Here is a 14,819-nt window from a genome sequence, read left to right as displayed (position 1 = left end):
CTACCCCCTCTCTCTCTCTCTCTCTCTACCCCTCTCTCTCTCTCTACCCCTCTCTCTCTCTACCTCTCTGCCTCTCTCTCTCTCTCTCTCTCACTCTCTGCCTCTCTCTCTCTCACTCTCTCACTTTCTGCCTCTCTCTCTCTCTCACTCTCTGCCTCTCTGCCTCTCTGCCTCTCTCTCTCTCTCTCTCTCTGCAGGTCAAGCACGGGGTCTTGTTTTACCAGCAACATAAAGAAAAGCTCCATTGACAGCAGGAGTGTGAGGCCAGGTGACACAGGCGTCTTGCACCCATTATTTTAGAGGGTGCACGAAGTACGTGAGGATGGGGTGGGGCCTCCGGAAGTCTGACACTTCAACTGTATCTAGCTGGCTAGCTAAAGCCAACTTCATAAAATTGCTAGGTGGCTAGTATTACAAAGAAACAACAAAACCTTTTTGTTTTATTTATTCATCAAGAAGGAATCAATAGCTTGATCAAATTAATTTATAAACATACCTCCTGTTAGTCCTGCCCATCATCAGCAGCGAAAATCAAACATTGTGTGTGTCATTCAAAACTCTTTCTCCTCCTCCACTACCATAGCATATCTTTTGCTCTGTGGTGCACCTTGGAGTGAACCGCTTGCTAGGGAGAATGGGGGGTACTCTTTGCGTGGTCCAGTCAGTGTGCCCCCTCCACAAAGTACAGATGACAGATCTTTTTATAAATAACTATGATAAAACGTGAGCTTGAAAATGAAGTTTAGTAATTAATTTAAAGGATAATTCCGCCACTTTTCAACCTCAAATTCATTATTTCCAGCTCCATACCAGTGTCTAGATATGTGAAAATGGTCTGTTTCTATGATCTCTGGTTAAAAAGATAAGAATAAAGGGCTTAAAAAATGCTTCTCTGTGACTCACAGGGTAGGATTAAAAAGTAGGAAAACAAGTTTCTATCCAGAGGGAGGACATTTTATTGCTCCCCAAGCCACCGCAAATCTTATAGTGTTTGAAAAATCACTGTTTTGATTTTAGATTTTTTACTTTTGATGATGTCATCGGGTAGAACTTTTTAACTTTATATATCTATTTTTTGAAATGCACCATTTTCACATACTATGTGATGTAAATCAAATCAAATTGTATTCGTCACATGCGGCGAATACAACAGGTGTAGACCTTACAGTGAAATGCTTACTTACAAGCCCTTAAGTATTTGACCCCTCTGCAAAACATGACTTAGTACTTGGTGGCAAAACCCTTGTTGACAATCACAGAGGTCAGACGTTTCTTGTAGTTGGCCACCAGGTTTGCACACATCTCAGGAGGGATTTTGTCCCACTCCTCTTTGCAGATCTTCTCCAAGTCATTAAGGTTTCGAGGCTGACGTTTGGCAACTCGAACCTTCAGCTCCCTCCACAGATTTTCTATGAGATTAAGGTCTGGAGACTGGCTAGGCCACTCCAGGACCTTAATGTGCTTCTTCTTGAGCCACTCCTTTGTTGCCTTGGCCGTGTGTTTTGGGTCATTGTCATGCTGGAATACCCATCCACGACCCATTTTCAATGCCCTGGCTGAGGGAAGGAGGTTCTCACCCAAGATTTGACGGTGCATGGCCCCGTCCATCGTCCCTTTGATGCGGTGAAGTTGTCCTGTCCCCTTAGCAGAAAAACACCCCCAAAGCATAATGTTTCCACCTCCATGTTTGATGGTGGAGATGGTGTTCTTGGGGTCATAGGCAGCATTCCTCCTCCAAACACGGCAAGTTGAGTTGACGTCAAAGAGCTCCATTTTGGTCTCATCTGACCACAACACTTTCACCAGTCTGAATCATTCAGATGTTCATTGGCAAACTTCAGACGGGCATGTATGTGTATTCTTGAGGAGGGGGACCTTGCGGGCGCTGCAGGATTTCAGTCCTTCACGGCGTAGTGTGTTACCAATTGTTTTCTTGGTGACTATGGTCCCAGCTGCCTTGAGATCATTGACAAGATCCTCCCGTGTAGTTCTGGGCTGATTCCTCACCGTTCTCATGATCATTGCAACTCCACGAGGTGAGATCTTGCATGGAGCCCCAGGCCGAGGGATATTGACAGTTCTTTTGTGTTTCTTCCATTTGCGAATAATCGCACCAACTGTTGTCACCTTCTCACCAAGCTGCTTGGCGATGGTCTTGTAGCCCATTCCAGCCTTGTGTAGGTCTACAATCTTGTCCCTGACATCCTTGGAGAGCTCTTTGGTCTTGGCCATGGTGGAGAGTTTGGAATCTGATTGATTGATTGCTTCTGTGGACAGGTTTCTTTTATACGGGTAGCAAGCTGCGGTTAGGAGCACTCCCTTTAAGAGTGTGCTCCTAATCTCAGCTCGTTACCTGTATAAAAGACACCTTGGAGCCAGAAATCTTTCTGATTGAGAGGGGGTCAAATACTTATTTCCCTCATTAAAATGCAAATCAATTTATAACATTTCTGACATGTGTTTTTCTGGGTATTTTTGTTGTTATTCTGTCTCTCACTGTTCAAATACACCTACCATTAAAATGATAGACTGATCCTTTCTTTGTTAGTGGGCAAACGGACAAAATCAGCAGGGGATCAAATACTTTTTTCCACCACTGTACATGTAGGTAGAGTTAAAGTGACTATGCATAGATTATAAACAGAGAGTAGCAGCAGCGTAAAAGAGGGATTTGGGTAGCCCTTTGATTAGCTGTTCAGGAGTCTTATGGCTTGGAGGTAGAAGCTGTTAAGAAGCCTTTTGGACCTTGACTTGACTGGTATTGTGCTGGAGATAATGAAGTTGAAAAGTGGTGGAATTGCCCTTTAACATCTGAAAAATGTGAGGGGGCACGTGCCCTATGGGCATGACTCTTCTGCCAACTGAGATTGAGTCAGACCTGCCCTATGGTCAAGGTAAGCCTTTTGCTCATTTTCAAGAATTGAAACTTTCTTTAAGACCCCTGGCAACAAAGTGGAAAGCAAATCAAAAAACAAAAATGAAACGAAAGTTAAAAACACTTGTTTTAATCAGATAATAACAGAGAGGAGCTTCCTACAGCAATTCCATTACCCTCTCCTTTCACAGTGTTTCGTGTATAAAAATACTCATTATATAAATATATGGGGGGATATGAAATTAGATTGTGCCTGGTGACGACCATGCAGAAACTGAGCACCTGTCCGCCCATATCCCTTCCCCTCTGAAGTAACCTGCATGCTGGAGTTTTATTTCCAGTGCTGTAGACCTCTGTGGATGTTTTTCTTGGTCTTCTCCCTTCAATGAGTGCTCTGGGAGCATTGCGGCGAAGAGCAGGGAACAGGCAGCAGCTCTGTAATTTTGCGTTCCTCCTGCTTTTGGAACTAAAGATGCTCTCTTTTCAGTTTTTTGTAGATTTATTTTTCCTTAATGATATTTCCAGCCTTGCCTAAGGACACATTATCTAAGATGGAGGATCAAACACAATACGAAATGTGAGAAATCTCACTCTGCATTATGTTTAACTAGCATACTGTCTGCTTGCAAACACATGCACACATTTGCACATTCAACCAATTGTGAACAAAAAAAGTGAAATTTAGATGTTCCCCTAGTTACTTATACATGGAATATGAGTTGTACATAGTTTATCTATACGAAATATACAATGCAAAATAATTTGACTTGCACTTTATGTTAAGAATATTCTCCGAACTGTTTTAGATTTTGCCTTTTATACCCTCTTACTCGCACACACAACACACACAAAACTCTCCTTCAGCAAGTCATTCCGCCCTCGACGGTGGTATTTCATTCATCAGGGGACATGTGTGGCGGGCCCATAACTCAGGAAGTGTGGCTTATGTTCGGGGAAGCCTACTCGCTATAGATACTATACCCCCTAAGCTTACAGACCGAATTCCTCCATCCCATAACACTACCTTTGCCTCTGTGTGGAGGCATGGTATACGTCCCAAATTGCACCTTTTTCACTAGTGCACCATTTTTTTACCAGAGCCCTATGGGGGCTATATAGTGCCCTGGTCAAAAGTAATACACTACATAGGGAATAGGGTGCTATTTGGGATGCAACCATGATGAAGTGATAGCCCGGAGGAAGAATGCCTGCCCCACGGTAAAACGATCGCCTGGCTGCCACTGCTACTGAGCTCTCTGTGGACTCGAGCAGTTGGCCAGAGGACAACAGCTGAGGAACCTATCGGCCTAGAGGGCCAGGGCTCTGATGTCTTTGTGCCATGTTAACCCAGCGGATTTACAGGACACAGTGTGATGTCATGGGATATGCCCTGTCAGCTTTTCTCTCTCTCTCTCTCTCTCTCTCTCTCTCTCTTTCTGGTGAGTATATACGCAAGGCGGATTGACCATTTTTTAAAAATGTTTATTTAACTAGGCTAGTCAGTTAAGAACAAATTCTTATTTACAATGACGGCCTACCCCTGCCAAACCTGGACGACGCTGGGCCAATTGTGCGCCGCCCTATTACCAGAGGACAAAGGAAGAAAGTGAACTCAGATGTGATCTTTCTGCACATGTGGCGAACCATTTGCTTCTGAACAGCCTTTCTATCTGTGCAATCGCTGTGGTACTGCATTGCCTATGTGCTGTCATTCATGGTTTGATTTCATTCATGCTGCTATGTACCAGGAATCTAACCAATTGAACTCAACCAGCTACAGTTAGCATTAGCTCCATCATTTTCTTCAGGGACTAAAGGATATTTAATCCAGATCAAAATGATTGTGTTGATAGTGTTAAACATTATGGAAATGTAACTGTCCCCTCGTCTCAGACAAGGTCATATCACTGCAGCAGCCAACGCCAACCTTCTGTATTAAACAAAGTCCCTTTGACCCCAGGGAGCACTGAGTCTGAAGCCACCAGCCAACCTGTTAACCCATTGATGACTAGATCCATATTTCCTCAACCTTTGTGAGTTGGGAGTACAATGTCACTTAATATTTACATTTGAATTGCTTTTTTCTCTCTGCCATAGGTGAATATGTGATTATGGTGAAAGATGTAACCAACCCACCATTTCAAGGCCAGACCTTACCCCCAGCATTTGCCCTGCTGCGCTTGTTTCCTGCCAAGACCAAAAGTAAAAACAGCCAGACGGACAAAACCCAGAGTAAGTGACGTCCTTCTCAACACGTCAGAGACTTTCATAGAAGACTTTAGAAGAGAAGCATGACACGACCTTCAGCACTCAGAATCTCACAAACTCTTCAATGGGACATAAACATGTTTGTTCTAGCATCAACTGTCACATCAACTTTGGCATTTATTACTTCTTAGTGTTTATACATGGTCATGTTTTCAGTATGGAAGAATCCAGACATGGTTTTAGTGACAGTTGTGATGGAAGGGGTTTATACTTTACTGGAAATGCCCTAAATTATTCTAATAAGGTTCTATATGATTGGAAGCAGCCTCATTTAACCTCAAATAAAAATTAGTGAAATAAAAATGACTGGTGAATGACAATTACTCAACGACCAGCATGGCCTCAAAGAATAGACATAACATAGTAAATGTAAATCTCTGACCCGCCAATTAGTATGATATGTTACATTTGGTATGACAGAAGGTTACTTAAGCCAAAAGGGTCAGTCCGGAAAATGAGTGCCTTTTGATATTTTAAAGGTCGACTTTGGGCACGAAAAACTGACCAACTCCACCCCTTTCTCAATATTCAAACAGAAATAGGGTGTGCCTTTGGTGGTTTGTCTGTGTCATTCTGGTCATGCGCGCCACAACCGACGTAGCTAGTTCGTTAGCTAAGCTAGCCAGTAACTCCCCCAGTATGTGTTGACGTCATTTCACAGGATTCGTTTTTGGACTGAAGCTGTAGAGATTGGTACGAAAGGGCACTTCTGTAGCCAAATATCTTATTCATATTTTTTGTTTGTTTTTAAGCATTAACCTCTCTGGGCTAGGCGGGACGAATTCGTCCCACCTACTCAACAGCCAGTTGAATCCTGTGGCGCGTTATTCAAATACCTTAGAAATGCTATTACTTCAATTTCTCAAACATATAAACAAGACTCTCGTTAATCTAACCACACTGTCCAATTTCAAAAAGGCTTTACAACGAAAGCAAAACATTAGATTATGTCAGCAGAGTACCCAGCCAGAAATAATCAGACACCCATTTTTCAAGCTAGCATATAATGTCACATAAACCCAGAAGACAGCTAAATGCAGCACTAACCTTTGATGATCTTCATCAGATGACAACCCTAGGACATTATGCTATACAATACATGCATGTTTTGTTCAATCAAGTTCATATTTATATCAAAAACCAGCTTTTTACATTAGCATGTGACGTTCAGAACTAGCATACCCCCCGCAAACCTCCGGTGAATTTACTAAATTACTCACGATAAACGTTCACAAAAAACATAACAATTATTTTAAGAATTATAGATACAGAACTCCTTTGTGCAATCGAGGTGTCCGATTTTAAAATAGCTTTTCGGTGAAAGCACATTTTGCAATATTCTCAGTAGATAGCCCAGCCATCACGGCTAGCCATTTAGACACCGACCAAGTTTAGCCCTGACCAAACTCCGATTTACTATTACAAAAGTTTGATTACCTTTGTTGTCTTCGTCAGAACGCACTCCCAGGACTGCTACTTCAATAACAAATGTTGGTTTGGTCCAAAATAATCCATCGTTATATCCAAATAGCGGCGTTTTGTTCGTGCGTTCCAAGACACTATCCGAAGTGTAAATAACGGTCACGAGCATGGCGCAATTCGTGACAAAAAAATTCTAAATATTCCATTACCGTATTTCGAAGCATGTCAACCGCTGTTTAAAATCCATTTTTATGCAATTTTTCTCGTAAAAAAGCGATAATATTCCGACTGGGAATCTGCGTTTAGGTAAACAGAGGAAAGAAAACAAAGCATTCGGTCGACGCGGGCACGCACCTGAGTCTCACAGTACTGTAACCAGCCACTACCCAAACGCGCTACTTTTTTTTCAGCCAGAGCCTGCAAAGCCACGATTCAGATTTTTGCCGCCTTCTGAGAGCCCATTGGAGCCGTAGGAAGTGTCACGTAACAGCAGAAATCCTTTGTTTTGGATAGAGATGACAAAGAAGGCCAAGAAATGGTCAGACAGGGTACTTCCTGTACAGAATCTTCTCAGGTTTTGACCTGCCATTTGAGTTCTGTTATACTCACAGATACCATTCAAACAGTTTTAGAAACTTTGGAGTGTTTTCTATCCAAAGCCAATAATTATATGCATATTCTAGTTACTGGGCAGGAGTAGTAACCAGATTAAATCGGGCCGTGTCAATCCAGCCGTGTCAATACTGCCCCCTAGCCCTAACAGGTTAAATGACCTGGTATGATGGTGCATTGATTAGTTATACAGTTTAAAGGCCTGTGACACATACGAACACACAGGTGATCATTCTACAGTGGTCGCTGCAGCGTACACTCAAACCGGTGTGATTAGAACACTTATTTAGAATGTCCCCTTACGATTGATACAACAGTCAGCATTTGAGCTGGTTACACTGTTTTTTCACAGAATTGTTTTGGCACAAACACAGTCTTTACAATGTTATGTCCTCAAATGTTCAGACATTCACAGAAGTAGAGACAGCATAACACAATTCTCTTCCAAACTGGAAAATGTAGGCTACATTAGTCGTAGCACTAACTGAGGTAAGAGTGACCTAACTCAAGCGGTCATATTTAGCTAACTCTCGGCTGACAGAAACCATAATATGAATTAACTAATAGCAATTACTATGTACAATTTATCACATCACGGATGACCTCACCATTGATCAAAATAATTGAGTAAAACACTTTCTAAAAATCAAACGTAATCTGATGATGGGTAGTTTATGCATGCCACCATGTTTGTTTTTTAGCATCAAAGATAAGATAAGAGGTTACAAGATTAGTTGGGTTTGTTTGCAGTATGCGTGTTGAAGGGGGTGTGTTGTCTACCATCATTTATTTACATCATTCACTTCTGGAAGTTTACTCGAAAGATGAGTGAACCATCCCTTCACCTCATTTTGTTATAACATCTTTGGACTGACAGACGTTTACGTGACAATCAGAATGCATTGTATGATGTCAACAAACATGGGGCCACAAATAGCTGGCAATTAGCTTGGCATTAGCTCATCATAATCAGTACAACTTTCATACGTGTCCATTACAATCTATGGCGTAATTGGAATGCATGACTTGTCACCAGTACTTGAAAACATGTGGATAAAACAGTAAATACATTATCCTCCATATATACATACGGTGTGCTACAGTGGAAACGACAACACGATATACAGAAACTATAATGATAACCTAATAAGGCACTTACTTTGATAGGAACGCACACATGTCCAAAGTTATTATTAGTAAGGAAAACAACAATTAAGGAAATGCGGGTGCCAGACGGAAAAGTTCATGCAAATTATGTTCTGACTGGAGATGGGCAAATGTCTGCATAGTTGATCTGGGGAAGTGCTTGGGCTCTTCTTGAAGAGAGAAGTTTATCTGACTCAGTAATGCCTCAAATGTAAATTGTCCGTGAAATGGGCTACTTTTGAAGTGGAATGGGCTACTTCTATGTGAATTAATGAGGTGGCGGAACACACCTCAATTCAAACTGTTAGAAAATAAAACTTGTTAGAAAATAATTTGAAATCGACAGGTTGAAACATAGGCTATGAATAATTAGCAGGCAGTGTGCCTTGGTTTGAGGGCAGCCTGGGTTAACTGTCCTGTTCCGTAACAATCACATTTTAGAACAGTGAGTGCATTCTGACATCACGTGCATAACAAAACTCACACTGGGGTGACCGTTAGAGATATTTGGAACTCAGGCATGAAGCCTTTTATATTAAAATAAAATAAAAGCCTGTTATGTTAAAATAAAATAAAAGCCTGTTATGTTAAAATAAAATAAAAGCCTGTTATGTTAAATGAAGTGCCATTTAATATAGACCACATGGGGATTTCTTTAATATAAATAAAGACTTGCTAAAGTGCTCAAATTCAGCATTTTGACATGTCCCTCCGTGCACCCTCTGTGACGTCTAGGAAGATTTTAACCCACTCATCCCCAAGAATTCCGTTTTTTTCCACCGTCATTGCAAAGCCCTCGTTATTTTGTTACTTTAATTATTATTTATTTCATGTGGTTAGTGATTCACGTCTGTCCCTCATTTTAAAGTCAACCCTGTTACGTAAACCAAACTCATTTTAATATGGTGAAAATATTCCTTTTGAAAAAAAAATCTAAAGAAATGTTGAACATCTAATAGTTAAATCATAGTGCAAAGCATGTGAGCTAGTTCTACTCTTTTTGTAACTTTTCTGATGTTTATGCTGAAAAACTGGGTGGGTCAAGCATAACACTTCAACCTCTGTTACCCAAAGATAGACAGGTTAGCAATAAAAAAAATCTGAAGCTTGCATTCAATTGCCACACCTTGTTGCACACAACAAGCTTCCATTCCCTCTGTCACATGGGGATTTATGGCTGATTTAAGATGAAATCGTCAACCCTGTTCTAGGCTACCCTGTTACGTCTACCCTGTTACGGTCTACCCTGTTACTTTATTTGGCAGTTAATAATATGCAATTACTATAGTCATTTTTTTATTTAACCTCTTGATATGTGAAAATATGTTTTGTCTGAAGTTGAATATGTGCTCTTTATGCCAGAATGTTTTTTTTAAATGACCCGAAAACAAAAGGAGGGAGGTTAGTCGGGGAGGATAGGTGGACATATAACGCAAATGTCTTGGAACCCAAAAGTTGCGTGTTCGAATCACAAAACAACTTTGCAACTGCTTACTATATACTTTTTAGCTATTTTGCAACTTAGCATGTTAGCTAACCCTAACTACCAACTTAACCTTAACCCCTAACTCTAACCTTAACCCAAACCCTAGCCTAGCTTACATTACCACAACAAATTCGGGAATTCGTAACATATCATACGTATTGCAATTTCGTAACATATTGTACAAATTGCAATTCGTAACATATATGAATTGTAGTTTGTAACATATCATACGAAATGGATGATTGAAATTCACATTAATACATACCATACGAAACGTGATATGTCATACTAAATGGAGGGAGACAGGTTTACGTTTGTGTACCTGAGTTAAGATTGCAACGACGGCAACTCTGCGAAGGATTGAGGTTATTCCAGGGCTGTGTGTGTTTATTTTCACTCGTTATACATGTGCTGAACGGTGTCATTCCTGAGAAATGTTCATTTTAGTATGTTTGAAAGACCAGGATGTCAGACTACTACAGTCAATGAAAAATGAAGTATATGATAATAATTGGCATGAGAGGAAGGGGGAGAACACCATAAGTACTTAAAAATGTCTTTCACTCAGTATAGTAATTTAACCTTGTACCAGCTATTTACAAGCTAATGGGAGGAAACAGGCTCTCATGGGGAGGTATCATTTATGGAAGTGTTACCCAATTCTGTTCTCAAGGTATTCCTGTATATTGTTGTTCCATTCCTGGACTGTGTCATGTGCAGCTCATTAACGTTGGATCGGGTCGAGCTGAGAACCTAAATCACGGCTGACATTAACCTTGTGCTGGAATTCCCCCCTGTGTTTCTCTCCAAAGGAATAGCAATAGCTTATAACAGACTGCGTTTTAACCCCTGCCTCGGTTCAAGCGTTCGGCTCTAACGAAAGTAATTGGACTCAATTAGATTTAAAAGTTTAATTATGCACCGTAATGAAACACAAGGAAAACTAACATGTGCACCTCACTGCTTAGAAAACAACAACATGTTTAGTAATTAAGTTTTTAGTGTTCCCACATGACTGGTGCCCCCAAGCTACAACAGCAGAAGTTATGCTGGCTCAGTTATTGCAATACTTAAATAAAATGTATTCATCCTTCCCTCTTATCTATTCATTTATTTATACATGCATTCAGATAAATAATTGAGGATAAGCCATGACAAACCATAATTGTGAAATTAAATGTTAAACTCCTACGTAGATATCATGTATTATTGTATAAAAAGGGTGTTGAGTTATCTAAATTCAATTAAACATCTGACAATAGTTAGATAATTATATTGGCACGGCATCAGAGACAAACGTTTCAATTTAATTTCAGTCAAGACATGTTACAGATTGCCTCAAATCCAGAAGTGGATCAATCATGTGATTATTGAGTAGCCAATCAGACTGCACATTGATTGATTAGCCCAAAGAGGGCTAGAAAAGCCATATTTTGGCACCAGCTGATCATCATACTTTATTAGCTTTCCAATCAGGTATTATGTTCTTGTCATGTCTTTGTGAGAGTAGGCTTAGTGTACAAAACATTAGGAACACCTGGCCAGGTGAATCCAGGTGAAAGCTATGATCCCTTATTGATGTCACTTGTAAAATCCACTTTAATCAGTATAGAAGAAGGGGAGGAGACAAGTTAAAGAAGGATTTGTAAGACTTGACATAATTGATACATGGATTGTGTATGTGTGCCATTTAGCTGTGAATGGGCAAGAAACATGTAAGTGCCTTTGAACGGGGTATGGTAGTAGGTGCAAGGCGCACCGCTTTGAGTGTGTCAAGAACTGCTACGCTGCTGGGTTTTTTACCCTCATCAGTTTCCCGTGTGTATGAAGGTCCACCACCCAAAGGACATCCAGCCGACTTGACACAACTATGGGAAGCATTGGAGTCAACATGGGCCAGCATCTTTCGACAGCTTGTAGAATCCGTGCCCCGACGAATTGAGGCTGTTCTGATGACAAAAGTGGGTGGACAAAAGGTGTTCCTAATGTTTTGTACACTCAGTGTATATTGTCCTCCATCCATCCACAACTTAACATTAAAGATAACCATGCCTGGTTCAATGTAATGGAAGTGGATGCTCTTCATGGTTCCATGGTCCAAGCTAAATGTGACTCAAACAATTGCACGCTCTTACTTCAATGAAAGATCCCTACATGAAGAACCTGCCTGAGACTTGTAAGTTGGAGCCGCTTGAACAATGATTCCAATTATGTGCATCACTTGCCTGCTTTTGCATCATCCTACTGCAGTGTCCAGAGGGGTATACTCAGGGTGCGTATTGTGGGGGAGGCAGGGCTCAGCTTCCCTGAATGAGGCATTAGCTACCCTAAATGCAACAAAAGTAAGTAGCGGTGTGGGTAAAAACAGGGAAGCCAGTAAAAAAGCCATATTACAACCTATGTTGTGATATTTGCGTTGTTTGCTCTATAACCCATTCGTTCATACGCCAGCGTGACATAGGCCTACAATAAGGCCCTAACAACAAAAAGACAAGTCACACAGTGGCGGAATAAATTGAACTACACATTTGTTTCATCATAAAACCGGAGAGCAACATCTGTCTAGTGAAATCCACAAAGCAAATATCGCATGTAACAAACAGTTATATGACCTGCAGCATGGTGAAGCAAGTTAATGTTTTCCACAGTTTACTAAACAACAACAGAGTAACCGCAAGTCAGCACAAAGACAGGAGCACTGCCTCCACTATTTCAGCAGCATTTCAAGTTAAACATTTAAACATCGTCAAATCAACAAGGCTATACAGTGGGGCAAAAAAGTATTTAATCAGCCACCAATTGTGCAAGTTCTCCCACTTAAAAAGATGAGAGGTCAGAAAATCAAATTTTTCATGAATTTATTTGCAAATTATGGTGGAAAATAAGTATTTGGTCACCTACAAACAAGCAAGATTTCTGGCTCTCACAGACCTGTAACTTCTTCTTTAAGAGGCGCCTCTGTCCTCCACTCGTTACCTGTATTAATGGCACCTGTTTGAACTTATCAGTATAAAATACACCTGTCCACAACCTCAAACAGTCACACTCCAAACTCCACTATGGCCAAGACCAAAAAGCTGTCAAAGGACACCAAAAACAAAATTGTAGACCTGCACCAGGCTGGGAAGACTGAATCTGCAATAGGTAAGCAGCTTGGTTTGAAGAAATCAACTGTGGGAGCAATTATTAGGAAATGGAAGACATACAAGACCACTGATAATCTCCCTCGATCTGGGGCTCCGCAAGATCTCACCCGTGGGGTCAAAATGATCACAAGAACGGTGAGCAAAAATCCCAGAAGCACACGGGGGGACCTAGTGAATGACCTGCAGAGCGCTGGGACCAAAGTAACAAAGCCTACCATCAGTAACACACTACGCCGCCAGGGACTCAAATCCTGCAGTGCCAGACATGTCCCCCTGCTTAAGCCAGTACATGTCCAGGCCCGTCTGAAGTTTGCTAGAGAGCATTTGGATGATCCAGAAGAGGATTGGGAGAATGTCATATGGTCAGATGAAACCAAAATATAACTTTTTGGTAAAAACTCAACTCGTCGTGTTTGGAGGACAAAGAATGCTGAGTTGCATCCAAAGAACACCATACCTACTGTGAAGCATGGGGGTGGAAACATCATGCTTTGGGGCTGTTTTTCTGCAAAGGGACCAGGACGACTGATCCGTGTAAAGGAAAGAATGAATGGGGCCATGTATCGTGACATTTTTAGTGAAAACCTTCCATCAGCAAGGGCATTGAAGATGAAACGTGGCTGGGTCTTTCAGCATGACAATGATCCCAAACACACCGCCCGGGCAACGAAGGAGTGGCTTCGTAAGAAGCATTTCAAGGTCCTGGAGTGGCCTAGCCAGTCTCCAGATCTCAACCCCATAGAAAATCTTTGGAGGGAGTTGAAAGTCTGTGTTGCCCAGCGACAGCCCCAAAACATCACTGCTCTAGAGGAGATCTGCATGGAGGAATGGGCCAAAATACCAGCAACAGTGTGTGAAAACCTTGTGAAGACTTACAGAAAACGTTTGACCTGTGTCATTGCCAACAAATGGTATATAACAAAGTATTGAGATAAACTTTTGTTATTGACCAAATACTTATTTTCCACCATCATTTGCAAATAAATTCATTAAAAATCCTACAATGTGATTTTCTGGATTTTTTTTCTCATTTTGTCTGTTATAGTTGAAGTGTACCTATGATGAAAATTACAGGCCTCTCATCTTTTTAAGTGGGAGAACTTGCACAATTGGTGGCTGACTAAATACTTTTTTGCCCCACTGTATATGCTTAGTTTATTACACTGAAAAAACAAACTTAAAGATACCAAAAACCATTTAGTCCATCAATATTGCTAAATACCATGGCACTGATTTCTCTCTGTGTGTGTGTGTGTGTGTGTGTGTGTGTGTGTGTGTGTGTGTGTGTGTGTGTGTGTGTGTGTGTGTGTGTGTGTGTGTGTGTGTGTGTGTGTGTGTGTGTGTGTGTGTGTGTGTGTGTGTGTGTGTGCTTCTACACCTGCATTGCTTGCTGTTTGGGGTTTTAGGCTGGGTTTCTGTACAGCACTTTGATATATCAGCTGATGTAAGAAGGGCTATATAAATAGATTGTATGTATGTATGTATGTATGTATGTATGTGTGCAAGTAAAAAAAAAAAAGTTGACTCACGCTACTTGTAGACTAGTTGAATGCCAATGCCATCCTCCCTTTCATGTTGTCAAAACAGTTTATGGCTCTGTCATACAGTACGCTTTTAGTTTTTGTTGTCATAGGCTAGGAAGCATTTTAGCTAAGTAGCCTAACTTCCTCGCATGGGCAACAATGAACCAGCTAAGTTAGAGAGCTAGCTAGTTAATATGAGCCTACTAGGCTACATATTGAACTTCAATCGTCTCAGGCCAGTGGCACAATAAATTAATTTATTGTTAGATCAAAATTGCCGTCATAATCATGGGCCTGTACAGAGAATTATACAGAGAAGTTCAAATCCCCATCTCCATCCA

At 41.0% G+C, this 14,819-nt stretch overlaps 1 protein-coding gene across 4 annotated transcripts in view; it reads left to right on the top strand.

Annotated features, from left to right (window-relative positions):
* The window catches only part of LOC106567360 (MORN repeat-containing protein 1), a 101,905-nt gene extending 91,002 nt beyond the window's left edge, over nucleotides 1-10,903 (top strand). For 3 of the 4 annotated variants that reach the window (XM_014136512.3, XM_014136510.3, XM_014136511.3), the window contains 2 exons: nucleotides 198-268; nucleotides 4,973-10,903. In XM_014136512.3, the coding sequence (XP_013991987.2) occupies nucleotides 198-268; nucleotides 4,973-5,115 (214 nt within the window). In that variant the 3' untranslated portion in view covers nucleotides 5,116-10,903. The remainder of the gene's footprint in view (nucleotides 1-197; nucleotides 269-4,972) is intronic. The other variant, XM_014136514.3, reaches the window with a different exon arrangement.
* Nucleotides 10,904-14,819: the final 3,916 nt, after the last annotated feature.

This window comes from Salmo salar, chromosome 13 (genome assembly GCF_965601325.2).
Source record: "Salmo salar chromosome 13, fSalSal1, whole genome shotgun sequence".
NCBI lineage: Eukaryota > Metazoa > Chordata > Actinopteri > Salmoniformes > Salmonidae > Salmo > Salmo salar.
This window is presented reverse-complemented; position numbering and strand designations above follow the sequence as displayed.